Source organism: Erinaceus europaeus, chromosome 4 (genome assembly GCF_950295315.1).
Source record: "Erinaceus europaeus chromosome 4, mEriEur2.1, whole genome shotgun sequence".
NCBI classification, from domain to species: Eukaryota; Metazoa; Chordata; class Mammalia; order Eulipotyphla; family Erinaceidae; genus Erinaceus; species Erinaceus europaeus.
The window spans coordinates 9,080,194-9,100,495 of NC_080165.1; the positions used below are offsets into that span (position 1 = coordinate 9,080,194).

General features: G+C 42.8%; 1 protein-coding gene across 1 annotated transcript in view; it reads left to right on the forward strand.

Annotated features, from left to right (window-relative positions):
- The window catches only part of TNFRSF21 (TNF receptor superfamily member 21), a 79,336-nt gene that overhangs the window by 12,164 nt on the left and 46,870 nt on the right, over nucleotides 1-20,302 (forward strand). The window contains exons 2-3 of the mRNA XM_007517839.3: nucleotides 10,705-11,356; nucleotides 12,897-13,391. Of these exons, the coding sequence (XP_007517901.1) occupies nucleotides 10,705-11,356; nucleotides 12,897-13,391 (1,147 nt within the window). The remainder of the gene's footprint in view (nucleotides 1-10,704; nucleotides 11,357-12,896; nucleotides 13,392-20,302) is intronic.

The following is a 20,302-nucleotide window of genomic DNA, read 5'->3' on the forward strand; positions in this document are numbered from 1 at the left end:
AGGATACTAGGAAATAGAAAAGCTACTGAAATTATATAATATAACCAGGAAGCAGTGATTTGTAGACGCTTTAACCTTGGAACTTTCCACTTCGTTTCTTTTCTTACATCTAAAGAACTCCTGGCAGTCATTGTCTTATTAATGTAATGCCACTTGCAAAAGAAAATCATCAGAAATTAGTGTGTGTGTGTGTCTGTGTGTGTGTCTGTGTCAATGTGTGTCTGTGTGTGTCTTTGTGTGTGTGTCTGTATGTATCTCTGTGTATGTGTGTGTCTCTGTGTGTGTCTGTATGTGTCTCTGTGTGTGTGTGTGTCTGTGTGTCTGTGTGTGTGTGTAGGGTTATTGCTTTTTCATTCGATTTTTTTTTTTTTTTTTTTTTTAGTGTCACGATCTCAGGAATAACTTCCTTGCTTTATCTTTGCTGTGAATCCACAGTACCTGATATGCCTCTTAAAATACTAGTTAATGGGACAGGGGAAACTGTATGACGGTTATGCAGAAGACTCTCGTGCCTGCGGCTCTAAGCTTCCAGGTTTAAGAACCACTGCATTGCGCTAGAGCTGAGCTGTGCTCCGGCTTCCCTTTTCCTATGTGTCTCTCTCCTTTACATGACATAGTGCAGTTAACTGAACATGAAAAGATTGTACTGCAAAGTCAGTAGTCTTCCTGCTGGTCCATTATGAATAGACAGCTTTATTGCTGCTTTGAATTTGCCCAAATCCCATTACAATTTTGGAATATGATAGTCCACAAGAATAACACAGGCTGTATTTGTCTGCAGAGATTATCTCCCCCCCCATGTGGGGATGAGCTCATGGGAAAAGAACTGTTAACATAAAAATTTTATCAATCTTCTGACGTATTTGCGTCTCCAAGTGCTTCTGGACTTGTCCAGTCAGGTCTCTCTCTGCCCTAGAGTGGACGTGACACCAGGGCGTGTGTGTGGTGAGTACGGAGGAGTCGGAAACCTTCATAGCTGGCCGTATCAGTTTGAGACTAGCTTTGTTTGGGGCTCTATTTTTTTAAGGAAGCGACATTTTCAAAATATTTTATTAATTTATTAGATAGCGATAGAGAGAAATATAGAGGAGGGGGGGAGATAGAGAGGGAAAGATACAGAGAGAGACACCTGCAGCCTTGCTTCACCCAGTGTAAAGCTTCCCCCTGCAGGTAGAGACCAGGGGCTTGAACCTGGGTCCTTGTGCACTGTAATGTGTGCACTTAACCAGGTGCACTACTGCCTGGCCCCCTGGGGCTCTATGTTTCATGTAATTTGTTTAACGATTTAAGGTAGAGAAAGAGCTTGAAAGAGGCCGCAACACTAACCTTTCCTTCAGTGCAGCAGGAGCTGGCGTCAGACCTGGGCCACTCACATCACAGAGCACAGTGTGCGGACTGTCCAGCTGAGCTGTGCCAGCAGCATGGGCTCTGCCCTTGACTCCCGAGTATTTATAGTGTTACCCAGTCGTCTATGGTTTGGGGTGGTTTGTTTACATTTTATTTATTTCTCTATTTATTGTGTATTATCGGTGATAAGATGAGTGACTCAGAGGAATGAAATATTTCAAACAACTACAGTTGATTTATTTATTTTTATTTTTTTATTATTTCCTTTGTGTTGCCCTTGTATTTATTGTTGTTGTAGTTATTATTGTTGATGTCGTTGTTGTTGGATAGGACAGAGAGAAATGGAGAGAGGAGGGGAAGACGGGGGGGGGGGGGGAGAAAGCCAGACACCTACAGACCTGCTTCACCGCCTGTGAAGCGACTCCCTTGCAGGTGGGGAGCCGGGGGCTCAAACCTGGATCCTTATGCCAGTCCTTGCACTTTGCGCCACGTGTGCTTAACCCGTTGCACTACCACCCAGACTCCCTACAACTACAATTTAAACCAGGGTGGAATTCAGATAATTTCTAGATGATAATCTCATACTAGTTATTTTATTCTAAACACCAAGTTAATGTAATCCTTTTTTTTTCTTTTTAAAATAAAGTTAGGGGAATGGAATTGTGCTGAACATAACTCTTGTATAAGATATATATATATATATATCTCCTCTGGGTGTTTGGAGGTGAAAAATAACTATCTGTCCTTACATTGCTTTCTTTACCTCTTGAATTATTGTGGCCACAGAGTGAAGACATTTTGATGTTCTCACACTTGGTTTTATATCTGTGCACATAACCAGCATCCTACTCCACTGCCGTCCTTCAATTTGCTGCTTATAATAACTATCCTCTCTCTTTTTAAAAACTGTTGTCAGAGCTCTGGCTTATGGTGGTACCAGGGACTGAACCTGGGACTCTATAGACCCTCAGGCATAAAAAGTCTTTTACATAACCACTGTACTATCTGCACAAAGCCTCCTGTAGTTATTTGTGGCCTGCAAATTCCTTCATTCATGTAGTCAACAAACACTTGTTAAGTATTCCCTAGATTAGATGCTGCCCTTGAAGAGTTGGATACCATCAGTATAAAGAGTACACTGCTGCATGGAGCTTGTGATCCAGAGATAAAAACACACTAGAGAGATGTGTAGCTACAGAATTATGGTAGTCACACAGGAGAAAAAAGACAACTAGGAATGATTATTAAACCATTGAAGTTGGGGAGTGAAAGAGAGACCTGGCCTTTAAGAGGAAGTGCCTTCTCTGTGAAAGCTTCTGCTTCTTGTCCCAGTCATGTGGGAGGCAACTGGGAGTTTGAGGCCAGGGATAAAAGGATCAGATCTGATGTGTGAGTTGAAGTGGGTGTCAGGAAAGGCAGCTGAGGTCTCAGTACTCAATGCTAGATGTCTGAAGAGTTCTGAGAGTTTCTGTGGGTGAACTTGGGGGTCCCGACATTTTTTGACATTTCCTTTGATTGTTCAGCTAAAAGAATTCATTTTCTATAACAGGCTCGGTAATAAATATGTAGAGTTTATGGGTCAGATAATCTTTTGGCAACTATTTGACTCTGCTGTTGGCGTGGCAGACATATCAGCTGTAGGCAGAAACTAAATGGATGAATGGGGTTTCGGTCCTACTTAATTTACGAGGTCAAGTGACATGAAGACATTTAGTTTGCTGAACCTGGCTCAGAGCTTTGTGGATAATTTCCACGATCTTCAGCATTAAGAGTGAGAGGAAATGCAATGTATGTAGTTGTTCCTGACCTTGGGTTGCTTGTAATCATTAGAAGAAGATAAATATATACACTGCAGAGGCTCTCAGTGCACATACGTAATTAGACACAAAGCTGAACAGAAATAGGAAACGTGGTGAAAAGTCTAGTCATCTGTTTGGGCTCTGGGTGCCTAGGAGCAGGGTTTGAGGTGTTGTGGAGAAAGTTAGACTTGACAAGCAACTACAGAGCCCTGGAAGGTTCTGAGTTCGGTATAAACCAGTCTTCATTTGCTACCTTTACAAGCAAGTGAAACAAGGTTTCTAACTGAGCTTAAGGTACAGTCTGGGCAAGAAGAGAAGTCTACTCTTCTCCTTATCTTTACTGCATGATATTTTTATTGCAGAACTGGTCCTCCTGATGCCTAAAAATACACAAATAGTCCATATGTTAGTGAGAAGGGGCATGGAATAAGAAGTTCCATGTTGTAGGTTGTCTGGGAATATTCATTCTTCTTCTTATTATTATTATCCTTGAGGAAAGTGTTTCTAGTAGACTGAGAACAACATGGTTGTATCTGTCATATGGTATGGGAAGAGAAGGAAGGAGAAACTAGGGGAAAGTCGGGTATATAGAATATAGAAAAATGCACGTGTACACCAGTGTACTGACAGAGAAACCATCTGCAGGTTCCCCTTGGGAAGGATCACTATATCCTATATCCATAAAGTTGACGAAGCCCTGATGGCAGTAAAAATTGAAGTGGTCTTAAGGCCAGGTGGTGGTGCACCTGGTTGAGTGCACACATTACAGTGCACAAGGACCCAGGTTCAAGCTCCTAGTCCCCACCTGCAGGGGAAAAGCTTCACAAGTGGCGAAATAAGGCTGCAGGTATCTCTCTGTCTCTCTCCCTTTCTATCCCCTCAATTCTCTCTCCCTCTCTATCCCCTCAATTCTATCTCTGTCTCTATCCAATAATAAATAAATAAATAAATAAATAAGTTAAAGACTGAAGTAGTCTTTATTTCTAATATGAAGAGATTTTAGTGATATAGTTTTAGTAAACAGAGACAAATCACAGAGCAGAATTTATGGCTTATTCCCTTAAGATCTATTTAAAAAAATTATTGTCTTTATTTATTTATTGGATAGAGACAGCCAGAAATTGAGCGGGAAGGGGGCGATGGAGAGAGAGAGAGACACCTGCAGCCCTGCTTCACCACTCACAAAGCTCTCCCCCTGCAGGTGAGGACCAGGGTCTCGAACCCTGGTCTTTGTGCATTATAATGTTTGCTCAACCAGATGTGCCACCACCCAGCTTCTTCCTTTACATCTATAAACATCTTTGTTTGCAAAGCCAAAAGCAACTGAAAGTGGATTTAAAATATGTGTGCATAGATCTATCACATATAGACATTCAATAAGGGGTCTGAAAGATGTGCTTCACATCAATAGTATCTCTGGAGATAGGTGATTGTGAGCAGAGATTTTTAGTTAGTGATATGATCTGTCTTATCTGCTTGCAAAAATCAATCAAGAAGCCAAGAAGCAGTGAGAGAGCGTATGGGTGATGTTCCAGCTCCAAAGAGAGAGAGAGAAGAAGAAGGAAGAAGAACGAAGAGACAAAGAAAGAAAGGAGTGCATGCAGGAAGGAGAAAAGAAAAGCAGTAAAAACTGTCAGGTTGGTTAAGAGTTGGAAGAAGGAGCTCAGACCCTCACTGTATCGCTGAAGTCTTTTTCAGAATTGGAGGTGAGTCCGAGAGGCCATGCTTTAGGTCAAGTTGAAAAGTTGACTGGGCATCATAATTATTTATAAAGTTTTTATTTGTTTGTTTGTTTTTAAAAGCAAATTTCTGGTCCCACTGCAGACCTATAGTGATCTCAGGTGATGAAATTGAGGCTACTGGTTTTTTTTTTTTTTTTAATTTATTAGTGACTAATACTGATTTACAAAATTCAGAGACAGCAGGGGTGTAATTTGGCACCATTCCCACCACCAGAGTTCTGTGGCTACAGTAGTTCTCTCAAGGTCACAGATATAGGCTATTATTTCTACAACTGTCTGTATTTATATATATTTGCCCCCCCCCCCCTTTTTCTATGGTTTTGCCTTCTCTTCCTTTTTTTTTTTTTCTCTAGGGTTATTGCTGAGGCTTGGTACCTGCACTATGAATCCACTGCTCCTGGGGGCTATTTTTCCCCCTTTTGTTGCCCTTACTGTTTATCGTTGTCATAGTTATTGTTGTTATTGCTGTCGTTATTGTTGGATAGGGCAGCGAGAAATGGAGAGAGGAGGAGAAGACGGGGGGGGGGGAGAGACAGACACCTGCAGATCTGCACCTATTGCTACTTCAGAATGTCTTTCATTTTTTCCTCTTCTCTCTCCAGGTCCTAATAAAGTTGGAGTTCAGAGCCCCCTATCACTTCTCCCTTTTTGGGAGTATGGATCATAATTCTTTCTTTCTTTAAAATTTTATTAGTTAAAGTATTGATTTAAAAAATCAAAATGGGTGTAATTCTGCCCCTTCCTGCCACCAGAGTTCTCTATCCCCACTCCCTCCATTAAAGGCCACAGCAGTCATCACACGGCTGCAGATATGAACTGAGTATTATTTTGTGGTCCAGGAGGTGGCGCGGTGAATAAGGCATTGGACTCTCAAGCATGAGGTCCTAAGTTCATTCCATGGCAGCACATGTACCAGAGTGATGTCTGGTTCTTTCTCTCTCTCCTATCATTTCTCATGAATCAATAAATAAAATCTTAAAAAAAAAAAAGAACTGACTATTATTTCTACAACTGTTTGTCTATATTTATATACATATTTACTCCCACTCCCCAATATGGTCCTGTCTTCTCTTCCTTTCTAAGTAATAACTATATCTATTATTACTTCCGAATGTCTTTTTTCTCCTCTTCTTTCTCCAGGTCCTGACAGAGTTGGAGCTCAAAGCCATCTGGTCATCTTACCCTATTATTTCTTCCCCTCTGGGAATGTGGACCAAAATCCTTTTTGGGGTGCAGAAGGTGGGAGTTCTGGCTTCTTTAATTCCTTCTCTGTTGGACATGGACATTGGCAGGTGGAACCATACCCCCAACCTGTTTCTATCTTTCCCTAGTGGACAGGGCTCTGGGGAGGTGGGGTTCCAGGACACACTGGTGAGGTCGTCTGCCCAGGGAAGTCAGGATGGAATCACAGTAGCATCTTCACCTTGGTGGCCGAAAGGCAGTAAGATATAAAGCAGGACACAATGATTGATGAACAGGAACCAAAAAGTAGGAATAGCGCAGATGAGAATAGGAATCTTAGGGTGAAGCTAAGAAGTCTATTTTAGGCATATTCCTAGGGGCTCATGACTGTATGAGTTTTTGCTTGAGTTTGACAGCTAACATGGAGGTGGACAAAAGTATTGTTGGGGATGATGGTGTCAGAATTGAAACTATGGCTAGAAAGTTGTATTAGGGTAGAGAGTAGCTTCCAAACTTGAAGAAAATTTATGAATAAAATGAACTGTTTACCCTATTGGTCTAACCTAGGGGCCCATATATATTCCTATTTAGCACAGGAGCCTGTGTGACCTCTGAGTCCCTGTCAGTCTGAGCTCACAGTTTCATGGTCACAACTGGGAACATTCTAGGCTGCTCTAATTTCAGGACCTCTAGTGGCAGAGTAGGATGACCCAGCAGCCTCTCTTCAGGTGGACCAAAATTTTTTTATGGGGAGCAGAAAGTGGGAATTCTGGCTTCTGTAATGGCTTCTCTGCTGAACATGGGTGTTGGCATATTGATTCATACTCTACCAGTGGCTATTGATTTTTTTCAGAAATCCTTCTAGGTAGTTCTGTTGTTGCATTTGAGGCTTGAGTCTTTGGTAAAATAAAGCTCTGATTTAATTTCTCCACCTTTGCACAATGAAAAAATGGAGTATCTTGATAGGTAGGACATCAGACATTAGGTTTTCTGACTGTCACTACTCTTGTACTTCTAGCTGAGTCTCTTGGTTCAGATGTTTTCTATAACATTATATTTTTAGGTATCAGATAAATTTGGTTTTGTTTGCTCGTTTTGGTAATTCATAAAGCATGTTTTTCCAAAAAGTTTTGAAGTTCATCTACTCCATTACCTATTGCTTCACTTTTTCACATAGTGCTAATCATCTTAGAAACAAGAGGGTAGCAACTTATTTAGTTCTTTTTTTTTTTTTGTCTCCAGGGTTATTATTGGGGCTTGGTGCCTGCACTACGAATCCACTGCTCCTAGAGGCCATTTTCTTTTTCTATTTTTGTTGCCTTTGTTGTTGTTGGATAGGAAGGTGAGAAATTGAGAGGAGGGAGAGAGAGAGAGGAGGAGAAAGACACCTGCAGAACTGCTTCACCGCTTGTGAAGTGACCCCCCTGTGGGTGGGGAGCTGGGAGATCAAACTGGGATCTTTGTGCCAGTCCTTGTGTTTTATGCCTTGTGCACTTAACCTGCTGTGCTACCTCCCGCCCCACAACCAGTTTAGCTCTAAGCTCAGTGATTGAAAGGTCTTAGAAAGTAATGTTTCTCAGGTGCCACCTCTGTGTTTCTGTAAAGAAATAAATGATGTTACCGCCTTTTCCTCTTGTCAGACTTTCATTTAAGATTGAGCCCTTCAGAGTAGTACCTTCAGCTTTTCAGTCATATGGGTTTAGCTGTTTGCTTTGGAATTGGAAGAGATCTTAGAGTTTCCTCTAGCTCAGCAATTTTCAAACTTGTTTAGGGAACGGAAACTCCCTCAGCAAACTGGTAAATTGGAAATGTGTTTGAGGCAGAGACAGATGTGAGGACCTCACTTCCCCTGCCCAAAGAACATTAGGTGCATCATTGTTGCTCATTGGCAGCCCTGAGAACTGTGTTCTATGCTCTCCCGAGTCCAACTTAACTACCGGGAATTCCATACCCTTTTCCCTTCCATAGGCAAACACGCACCAAATCCAGTTGCTCAAAAATCTTTTTTTCTGCAACCATTACACTAGTCGAAATCACCCCCCCTAGTCCCACCTTCATTTTTCCATTACGAAAGGGATTTTTCTCTTCTAGTATCCCCTTTCCACTCTCCAGTCAAATAGATTTTTATTCGTAAATGTATCTGTTTTCTTCCCCACTCCATCCTCTCATGTAATGATTTCTCATTGCCTTTTCTGTTAGGCTTTCCAAGTTTATGATCCGCTGTGTGGCATGTTGAGGTAGAACTCCATATGCTTTGTAATTACTGGCCTGAGCTTCTTTTTACTTGGCAATGCTTGCTCTGGAACTCTCATTTCATCCCTCTGATTTTCTGTGCCCAGAGAGGTAGGTCTTGCTTCTCTATCATCCAGACATGCTCCAAAACACTTCTAGAAGTTCCATTTCACAGGACTCTTGTCTTTCTCCTTCTGATCAGTAATCTCAATTCCAATGATGCAATTACTAAAGCAATTCTTCCTGTCCCTCCTGAAATGGAAGATAAACTGAATTGGAGCTGGGTTCGAGTTTAGAAGGTTCTTTTGTCAGTCTGTGGCATGGTAACTTGTACACATAGTAGGTCTTCCCACGACTTGCTTGTCCAATGAGATCACAGTATTTGGTTTCTAGCACAGATCTCATTTCTTGTGCTCAGACCAGATTGATGTTGTTATTCGCTGACTCTGTCTCTTGGAGCATGAGGTAATTCAAAGTTCCATTTTTAGAGTCACTTTGTGTGAAGTGGGTTACTTACTAAAGAACTGAGCTTTGCTTTAATTAGAAACTTGACCAGTGATTTGAAATGAACTAAGAACTGAAAAATCCACTTCATGAGTAGGGAAAAAATATGGGCACAGTGTGTAGGTTAGAGGTGGGTGGGCTTTGTGTTCAGTGATACAGAACCGAGAACCCCCCCGCCCCCACCACACACACACTCAGAAGACAGGGGAGACTGTAGGAAGTCAAGCATGACCCTTCCCTGTGCCCCTGGCACACAGGGCACTGCTGTCTTCCCGCTTTCTGGTTGTGTGTATGGCTAACTGCCCAGGTGGGGAGCAGGATCTGCTCTACGGTGCACTGGTGTGACACTCTCTGACCACATCATCTGATAGAGTCCCTGCCTCCATTTAATGTGGACAGGTGGAATAACCCGTCGTTCGAGTATTTACACAGCCACAGCTTTCCCAAACTGGGTACTTAGAAGCTAGATACAAATGAAGTCCTTACATTAGGATAAGCTATCAAGTATTCTCATTATATTCTCAATGAATTTCTCAATCAATTAAAGAATTTCCTATGTGATATATATTGATACTGAGAGAGAGAGAAAAAAATTAGATTATGATTCCATTATCTGTATCACATATATAAGTCTTTTTTTTTTTTTTTTACATATATAAGTCTTATGTTCTACCTGTTGAATGCTTTAGTTGACTTTTTAAAAAAAATTATTTATTTCCCCCTTTGTTGCCTTTGTCTTTTTTTTTTTATTGTTGCTGTAGTTTGTTGTTGTTATTGATGTCGTTGTTGTTAGATAGGACAGAGAGAAATGGAGAGAGGAGGGGAAGACAGAGAGGGGGAGAGACAGATAGACACCTGCAGACCTGCTTCACCGCCTGTGAAGCGACTCCCCTGCAGGTGGGGAACCGGGATCCTTACACCAGTCCTTGCACTTTGTGTCACATGCGCTTAACCCGCTGTGCTACTGCCCAACTCCCTAGTTGACTTCGTAAGAAAAGAAAAAGGGGGAGGTGAGGGAGAGGGAGAGTGAGGGAGGGAGGGAGGGAGAGAGGAAGAGAGACATCAGAGCACTGCTCCGCTGTTTGTGGGATCCTATCCACCTTAGTAGATGTCTTAGTGCTAAGCCACATGGACAGAACCAAAGACCTCACTCTGGAAGACATAAGCCACTTCCCAGACCCTCGGCTGAGTTTTATAATCCATTCAAAGGGACAGTCAGCGTCATTTTATAGCAGGAAAACAAGGAAACTGAGTCAGAGGTTAGGCAACACAATGAAAGCTTCAGAGAGGCCCTAGGATGGAATCAGTCCAGGACCTCTCCTTTTCTGTTGTTTCATCGCAGTGGCCTAAAGAGGGCGCGGAACTGGGAATTCATCTTTGATAGAAATGGTGATGGTGGGTTCCAGATGCCACCAGGATGCTGGCCAGGCTTCCCTGGATTGAAGACCCCACCAGTGTGTCCTGGAGCTCAGCTTCCCCAGAGACACACCCTACTAGGGAAAGAGAGAGGCAGACTGGGAGCATGGACCGACCAGTCAACGCCCATGTTCAGCGGGGAAGCAATTACAGAAGCCAGACCTTCCCACAATGACCCTGGGTCCATGCTCCCAGAGGGCTAGAGAATGGGAAAGCTATCAGGGGAGGGTGTGGGTTATGGAGATTGGGTGGTGGGAATTGTGTGGAGTTGTACCCCTCCTACCTTATGGTTTTGTTAATTAATCCTTTCTTAAATAAAAAAAAAAAAATATATATATATATATATATATATATATATATAAAAAGAAATGGTGGTGGTGGGGGTTCCGATTGCCACCTTTTCCCCCCTTTTTGCCTTCTGTTCCAAGGTGATATTCCACTGACTTTTGTTCCTCCCCTCTCTTCTTTTTCATTTCTTTCAGCTGGGATTCCTCAGCTCCATCACAGCTCAGCCCGAGCAGAAGTCTCCAAATCTTATTGGCAAATACCATCATGTTGACCGTGCCACCGGCCAGGTCCTAACCTGTGACAAATGTCCAGCAGGAACCTATGTATCTGAGCACTGTACCAACACCAGCCTGCGTGTCTGCAGCCGTTGCCCCATGGGGACCTTCACCAGGCATGAGAACGGCATAGAGAAATGCCATGACTGTAGCCAGCCATGCCCTTGGCCAATGATTGAGAAATTACCTTGTGCTGCCTTGACTGACCGAGAATGCACTTGCCCGCCTGGCACGTTCCAGTCTAACGGTACCTGCGCCCCCCATACGGCGTGTCCTGTGGGGTGGGGCGTGCGGAAGAAAGGGACGGTGTTCGAGGACGTGCGCTGCAGGCAGTGTGCTCGGGGTACCTTCTCTGATGTGCCTTCTAGTGTGATGAAATGCAAAGCATACACAGACTGTCGGAGTCAGAACCTCGTGGTGATCAAGCCAGGGACCAAGGAGGCAGACAACATCTGTGGGACATTCCTTTCCTCCTCCAGCACGAACTCGCCTTCCCCTGGCACTACCATCTTTTCTCACCCCGAGCACCTGGAGTCCCTTGAAGTCCCTCCCTCCACTTATGTTCCCAAAGGTAACCCAACCTTGTGAGTTAATTATTTGAGGAAGACTTTGAGCTCAGTGGCAGCGCCAAGAATGGGATTGTATGTACAGGGATGTTTTTCTTCTTTTCTGTAGCCCATAATCACCCTTTGAAGAAGGGGGCTACCATTCTGTGCCTAATTAAATATGGATTCTTTGAACCTATTAGAAAGACTTTAAGCTGAGAAATTTTGGGGTAGGGGGGGACTCAGATATCTAAAACTAGGTCAAATTCAGCCAGAAAATAAGAACTGGAAAAAGAAAGAAAGAAAGAAAGATAGCATAGGGACCTTTTATAAATCACTTCTTCAGATCTTGGTTTCAAGCTTGTCAAATACATGAGTGATTCAGATGTTTAAGGTTCATTCCAGATTGAAGTTTTTTTTTTTAAATATGGAATCAATCCTAGATAGCAAGGAGGAAAGAAGAAGAGAGAAGCAGAGGAAATACAATAACTTCTGGAAGAGAGATAAATGATGGATCCAAGGGCAGGAGAAAAGTTAGAAGCTTCAGGAAACATGCAAATTTGTATTAACTTTAGCAAACAGTAAACTTTTTTTTTTGTAAGTGATGTTGACTTCATGTCTTTCATCAAATATCCTTGTTTTTTTCAATTCAGTTTGAGCTGTAGACAGAACATAAAATTCAGTCTTTATTTTTAAACCTTTTGGGGCTGAATGAATACTTAATTTAATTTCTTATGAAATCATAGCCAACTTGTCCTGTCTAGCAAAGTCTCATGCGTTAGAAAGTTTGAGTTTATGTTAGTCTACCTGTGAGGAGAATCTTAAACTGCCATTTGGAATTGGAGAACTAGGTCCAAAAGCTCAAGTGACCTGTTCAGGTTATCTCAGAAACAGATACAGGTCAAGTCCTGTCTCTTGTGGTTTGAGAATGATCAGCTGGAGCCTAGTGCCTCACACCACTCGGTGGTGGTCCTGAGACACATTCATGGTTTCTGGTGACTTGCAAGTCTTGCTCCTCTCCTACTCCTTAACAAAGACACCTTGTGGAGACTTCTCTGAAAGAAGTCCACTAAACTTCCCACTAAACTTCTTGTTTATCTACTAATAGCAAATATAAAGAAAGTTCTGTCTTATTTTATTCGTTGACCTCTCACCAAACCTGGATGTGAGTTTGAGCTATTTAGTCATTGTCCCCATTTTACCATTGCACCAGGGCAATCAGAGTTTGAGAGAGGAGGCATTAAGTTCAGGCTTGTTCTCCGAAGAATCAAAATGATTACAAGTCGGCTAAAGCGGTGAACTCAGTCTTCTCTGTGTGCTCAGCACAGGAGAAGTTGCTGTTGTTGGATCAGATGTTGGACCCCTCATTATGTTTTTAAGCAGAGGGCAGAGTGTAGCTTTTACCTTGCACAAATAGGTGTGTTTAGGGTCTTGCTGGAAAGGTGGAATCTATTCTTAAGCTCCAAAGGTCATCTGACCTAGTTTGAAGATGACCAGGAAAAGGAGAGGATATATAGAGCCCCAAATATAGAAAAGCTCTTCCCCCTCCTTACTCTTATTTTCTAGGCATGAACTCAACAGAATTCAACTCTTCTGCCTCTGTTAGACCAAAGGTACCAAGTGACATCCAGGAAGGGACAGTCCCTGACAACACGAGCTCAGCAACAGGGGAGGAAGGCGTCACCAAGACTCTCCCGAACCTCCAGGTAGTTACCCACCAGCAAGGTCCCCACCACAGACACATCCTGAAGCTGCTGCCGTCCATGGAGGCCAGCGGCGGCGAGAAGTCCAGCACGCCCATCAAAGGCTTCAAGAGGGGCCACGCTAGACAGCACCTCCACAAGCATTTTGACATCAACGAACATTTACCCTGGATGATTGTGCTCTTCCTGCTATTGGTGCTGGTGGTGATAGTGGTGTGTAGTATCCGGAAGAGTTCCAGGACTCTGAAAAAGGGGCCCCGGCAGGACCCCAGTGCCATTGTGGAAAAGGCAGGGCTGAAGAAATCCATGACTCCAACCCAGAACCGGGAGAAATGGGTCTACTATTGTAACGGTCATGGTGAGCCTGCCTTTTTTAAAAAAAAAATTATTTATTTATTTTCCCTTTTGTTGCTCTTGTTGTTTAACATTGTTGTAATTATTGATGTCATTGTTGTTGGATAGGATAGAAGGAAACGGAGAGAGGAGGGGAAGACAGAGAGGGGGAGGGGAGAGAAAGACAGACACCTGCAGACCTGCTTCACCACCTGTGAAGGGACTCCCCTGCAGGTGGGGAGCCGGGGCTCGAACCGGGATCCTTATGCCGGTCCTTACGCTTTGCGCCACGTGTGTTTAACCCGCTGCACCACCTCCGGACTCCCGGTGAGCCTGCTTTTATCCTTGCTTACGGGTTCCACTGCCTCTCATTCCTTACGTCCTTGTGTCCGAGGGAGTAGGAGATGCAGAGTTTCTGGAATCTCTCTTGTGTACTAATTGCTATTTGATCTAATGGTGTTATAAAAAAAAAAAGAGGTGATTAGCATGAGGTGCTTTATGTTAAGGGAATGACCTCTCTTCCCTCTGTGGCATTTTTAAAAGTGAATGTTACAGAGTCAGACACCTGAGGGTGACCTTGAGGGGCTTAGTTCAGCTTTAATCCTTTTGTTCTCTTTTTTTGTTTGTTTTTATTTTATTTATATATTTATTTGCCTCCAGGGATGTTGCTGTGGCTCAGTGCCAGTACTATGAATGCTGTCCATTTTATTGGATAGGACAGAGAGAAATTGAGAGAGGAGGGGGAGATAGAGAGGGAGAGAGACAGAGAGACACATGAAAACTCAAGTCAGTATGTGTTGATTTAGACTGGAATTCTGTGGCCCTTCCTCTTTTGTAGACAAGAAACAACTTACAGAACTTTTAGCAACTTAACTTGATCTGTGTTCTCAGACTGTGGCAGTTACATCCCTATTTCTTTAAACTCCAAGTAAAAATTCAGATTGAAATGTTAATACTCACATAATAACAACTGTTATTATCATTACTACTATTTTTACTAGAGCACTGCTCAGTTCTGGCTTATGGGAGTGCTAGGGATTAAACCTGGGACTTTGGAGCCACAGGCCTGATAGTCTCTTTGCTTAACCATTATACTCTATCTCCTACCCTGGAGATTCTGTTTTTGGGGTCAGAGTGCTGCTCACTTCTGGCTATTGTTAAGGCCAAAGACTGGACGTGGGGCCTCTGTCATGCAAGTCTTGTGGGTCACTGCTGTGTTACTGTTCTAGTCATTCTTTTTTTTCTATGAACCAATTCAAAAGATGCATTTCTTCTGGTCTAAAGAAGGACTAAGATAAAAGATACCCACCTATTTTTTTTATTGAGATAGATACTTATTAAGTTTGCAAAGTTCAGCTTTCATAAAATCTTATAAAAAACAATTGAGGAGGAAATCGGCCAAGCATACAGTAATTTTGGAGGACCATTTTCTCGCCCTTTACCTGTAGATGCTTCTGTATGCATTTCCTAGCAGCACAGAGATTCTCTTTTTTAAAAAAAGCATGTTTTAGGGGACTGGGCGGTAGCGCAGCAGGTTAAGCACACCTGGTGCAAAGCACAAGGACCAGAGTAAGGATCCCTGTTTGAGCCCCTGGCTCCCCACCTCAGGGGGGAGTCACTTCACAAGCGATGAAGCAGGTTTGCAGGTGTCTCTCTTTCTCTTACCCTCCTCTCTCAATTTCTCTCTGTTCTATCCAACAACAATAATAACCACAACGAGGATAAAACAACAAGGGCAATAAAAGGGGAAAAAAAATAGCCTCCAGGAGCATTGAATTTGTAGGCACCATTGAGCCCCAGCAATAACCCTGGAGGCAAAAAAAAAAGGCCTGTTTTTCAGTCTCAGTAAGTTAATGTCTGTGTTACAAACTGCATCTATATAATACTTTAATTTTGAATCCACATTCTAATGATACCAGTTGACCTAGCAAGGCCCTTGATAGGATGCATGATTTTTTTAACTCTAGTATCAAATCTAGGCTTTTCAAAAATATGAAATATTACATTACATTACCCTTTTAAAAATATTTATGTATTTCCTTTTTGTTGCCCTTGTTTTTATTGTTGTAGCAATTATTGTTAATATCGTCGTTGTTGGATAGGACAGAGAGAAATGGAGAGAGGAGGGGAAGACAGAGACGGGGAGAGAAAGATAGACACCTGCAGACCTGCTTCAACCGCCTGTGAGGTGACTCCCATGCAGGTGGGGAGCCAGGGCCTTGAACCGGGATCCTTACGCTGGTCCTTGCACTTTGCGCCACGTGCGCTTAACCCGCTGAGCTACCGCCGGACTCCCTACATTACCCTTTAACTAGCCTTGGGATTCTTGTTCTGATGTGCCTAACTAGCAGGAAACTAGTGAACACTCTGCTATACTAAGTGACTGAACATATCCTCTCATTATGCATTTTATTTTAATTATTTTTAATATTTTTTATTTTTATTTATTCCCTTTTGTTGCCCTTGTTGTTTTATTGTTGTAGTCATTATTGATGTTGTCATTGTTGGATAGGACAGAGAGAAATGGAGAGAGGAGGGGAAGACAGAGAGGAGGAGAGAAAGATAGACACCTGCAGACCTGCTTCACCGCCTGTGAAGCGACTCCCCTGCAGGTGGGGAGCTGGGGATTCGAACTGGGATCCGGTCCTTGCACTTTGCGCCACATGCGCTTAACCCGCTGCGCTACTGTCTGACTCCCTCATTATGCATTTTATTAAAGAAACCATTTGTCTTAGATTAAACCATTTGGATTAGATCTCTGTCAGCTGTAATTCTAATTTTCTCTTTCACTTTCACAGTGCTTGATAGTACAGTAAGCTGCAGGGAAGTCAAGCTGGTTAAACAGCAGGAAAAAATTTAATACAATGGCCTTAGATATTCTTTTTTTTTAAATTTATATTTATAAAATGGAAATATTGACAAGACTATTGGATAAGAGGGGGTACATCTACACATATTGCCCACCCCCAGAGCTCCGTATCCCATCCCCTCCCCTGATAGCTTTCCTATTCTTTATCCCTCTGGGAGTATGGACTCAGGGTCATTGTGGGATGCAGAAGGTGGAAGGTCTGGCTTCTGTAATTGCTTCCCTGCTAAACATGGGCGTTGGCAGGTGGATCCACACTCCCAGCCTCTTTCCCTAGTGGGGAAGGGCTCTGGGGAGGTGAGATTCCAGGACACATTGGTGGGGTTGTCTGCCCCGGGAAGTCAGGTTGGCATCATGGTAGCATCTGAAACATGATGGCTGAAACAGAGTTAAGATGACCTTAGACATTCTATGGCCTCAGTAACTTTGTAAACTACTTGGTGTCTCTTAAACAATGTTCTATTTCACAGAAAGAGTGAAAGTGCCAAGTCAAACAAAGCCAGACCATAACTTCTGTGAAAGCATTGCTTTAGCAATATGCTTTTCCCGTTAAATAACAATACCCTCATTCAGGTGTGACTGTCTTTTCCCAATGGTTTGACCATATCTCCCCTCCCCCACCACTTGGGTTTTTGCACTGGGATGTTTATGTGTTTCTCTAAGTAAGGTCTCCTCTTTCTCAACTGCTGCTCTCAAAGGTATATCCAGGTAAAACTCCATTACAAAGAGGGGTTCTGTTTTTAATAAGAGTCATTCTAGGTGTTGTGAGCAGCTCCCACAAACAGTGTCTTGTTGATCTGAATGCTGTGAGACCTGGATGGCAGATAACCCTGTATAATAAAACTTTATTCCGATCCTTATCCATTTAAGACTTGATTATCATCTGGAGCTAAGAGTGGAGACAGAGCCGCCTAGCTCTGAGTGATCTCCATAAGAGGTCAGGTAAGGGGGGCCGGGCGGTAGTGCAGCGGATTAAGCACATGTGGCACAAAGCGCAAGGACAGGTGTAATGATCCCAGGTTGAGTCCCCCACTCCCAGGGGAGTCACTTCACAGGTGGTGAAGCAGGACTGTAGGTGTCTTTCTCTTCCCCTCTCTGTCTTCCCCTCCTCTCTCCATTTCTCTCTGTCCTATCCAACAACAATGACGACATCAATAATACAACAATAATAACTACAACAGTAAAGCAACAGGAGCAACAAAGGGGAAAAATAAATAAATTAAAAAACAAAAAAAGAGGTCAGGTAAGACCTCACTTATCTGTCCATCTCAGACAGACCACACTATACTTTCGAGGGTCATCTCGACCCTCAACACCCTGAAGCTAGGCCTCTGCTTTCTGTCTTTTTTTAAAAGTTATTTATATATTCCATTTTGTTGCCCTTGTTTTATTGTTGTTGTTACTGATGTCGTCGTTGTTGGACAGGACAGAGAGAAATGGAGAGAGGAGGGGAAGACAGAGAGGGGGAGAGAAAGACAGACACCTGCAGACCTCCTTCTCCACCTGTGAAGCGACTCCCCTGCAGGTGGGGAGCCGGGGGCTTGAACCGGGATCCTTATGCCGGTCCTTGTGCTTTGCACCACGTGCGCTTAACTCGCTGCGCTACTGTCGACTCCCCGTTTCTCTTTTTTTAAAAAAAACTTACTCTGATGTGTTTATTATTTACTTTATTATATTTTAATTTTTGTTAGCTATTTAATAATGATTAACAAAATTGTAATATAACATGGTTATAATCCCATGTAGTCCCCACCACCAAAGTTCTGTGTCCCACCTCCTCCATTGGAAGCTTTCCTATTCTTTACCCCTCTGGGAGTATGGACCACAATTCTTTATGGGGTGAAGAAGGTGGAAGGTCTGGCTTCTGTAATTGCTTCTCCACTGGTCATGGGCGTTGGCAGGTAGACCCATAACCCCAGCCCATTTCTGTCTTTCTCCAGTGGGGCAGAGCTCTGGAGAGGTGAGACTTCTGGACACACTGGTGAGGTCATCTGTCCAGAGAAGTCAGGATGGTGTCACGATAATTTTTTTTTTTTTTTTTTTTGGTGTCTCGATAATCTAATCTCACTATAAGAAACTGTTTTTTTGATTCTTCTAACTTTTCTGCCAACTATGAACTGAAGATCTTTAAAGTTAATGTGCCGAAAGCAGCATTCTTCCTTTCATGGAATCCTAGCGTTGGGAATGTAAGACAGGACTTTATGTAATAGGAAGATAGGAGACTGTGGTGTTTTGTAGCCTTCCTTCCTTTCTGAAGGAATTATATTCAGAGTGATTGTATATTTGGTAGATTGGGACTGTTGTGGTTTCTTGCCATACATTTATCTCAGCAATAGGAACTGTAAGTCTTTTCAGAATTTTTATATATTAAAAATCTACATAAGGGATTATTGCCGGGTCCATTGTTATTGAGATGAATCTGCTATTTTAAAAAGTATATTTTATTGCAATGATAGAGAGATACAGAGAGAAAGGTACAAAAAGAAGAGGAACCAGAACACTGCTCAGCTGTGGGTTATGGTGGTATGGGGGACTGAACCTGGGGCTTTGAGCCTCCTCAGTCAACATCTTTGGTAAAAACATTATGCTGTACCCCTCCCCCCCCAGACATTATGCTGTACTCCCCTGAGGTGGGGAGCTGGGGGCTCGAACCCGGATCCTTGAGCCGGTCCTTTGCGCTTTGCACCATGTGCACTTAACCACTGCGCTACCGCCTGGCCCCCGGCATCTCCTTTAAGTTGATTGCAAAATGGTTTTAAAGAAAAGTAGTTTCATGTGCAGCAGAAGTGTAAGGGCCTTCTCTAGAACTAGATACAGTCTAAGGTGGTTTGATTTTATTTCTTTTAAGTTATAGCTTTATTATTATTATTGAGATAACCTTGGTTTACAAAACTGGACATGTTTCAGAACTTGCAACTTCCTGATTCCTCAAGATGTGTCATACTTTGCTCTCTACCAAAACAACACTGTCCCTTCACCAAAGTCCATTAGTTTCAGACAACAATTAAAATAATTTATTCCCAACAAAACAGGGCTGCAAGAAACACTAAAGGAAATAGGTATAAAAGGAAAGTGTTGAATGTTTCCTCTCAGAAGAAGGTGTTTATTAACTCCCTTTGCCCTTAGTGTCATTATTTGGCTGTGTTTACGTGGTTTAACTCTCTCTGTTTCTTGTGTGGTGTTCTTTTTTTTTTTTAAAGTAACTCATTTTAAAATTTTATTTATTTATTTTTGAGGGAGAAGCAGAGACACACAGAGAAAGAAACACCAGAGCACTGCTCAGCTCTGGCTTATGGTGGTGCGGGGGGATTGAACCTGGGACTTAGGAGCCTTAGGCATGAGGGTCTGTTTGCATAACCATTATGCTATCTACCCTCACCCTTCGTCTGTGTTCTTAAGAGAGTAGGCTTTCAAGTTTTACTATGTGTAGTGTCTGCCTGGCTAGTAGCACAAAGAGTTGAAGGGTTTGTGAGGTGTCCAGAGCTGAGCTGGTTGGTGTAATGGCCACACAGCAGTTATTTAAGACTGAAATTAGCTAAAGTAAAGGTCAGTTTTCATCACACCAGCCGCAGTGTTCCCACTACACATGGCTAACAGATATTATAGTAAGGAACATTCTCCTTGTAGCGCTTCTGTTTGATGGCACTGTCTAGAGCATCCAGAGAAGAATCTACTTGCTTGACAGGTTGCCGTGTTTTTATCATTAAAATTTAGAATTTCCTTTGAACTTACAAAGATATGTGTTAGGGACTTAAATATAAAGATTTTTGTTGTTGTTGTTTCCAGGGTTATTGCTGGGGCTCAGTGCCTACATTATGAATCCACTGCTCCTAGAGTTAATTTTTCCCATCTTGTTGCCCTTGTGGTTGAGTTTTTGTTGTAGTTGTTATTGTCGTCATAGCTGTTGTTGTTGTTGGACAGGGCAGAGAGAAATGGAGGAAGGATGGGGAAGACAGAGTGGGAGAGAAAGAGAAAGATAGATGCCTGCAGGACTGCTTCACCGCTTGTGAAGCGACCCCCTGAAGGTGGGGAGCTAAGGTCTCGAACTGGGATCCTTAAGCCGACACTTA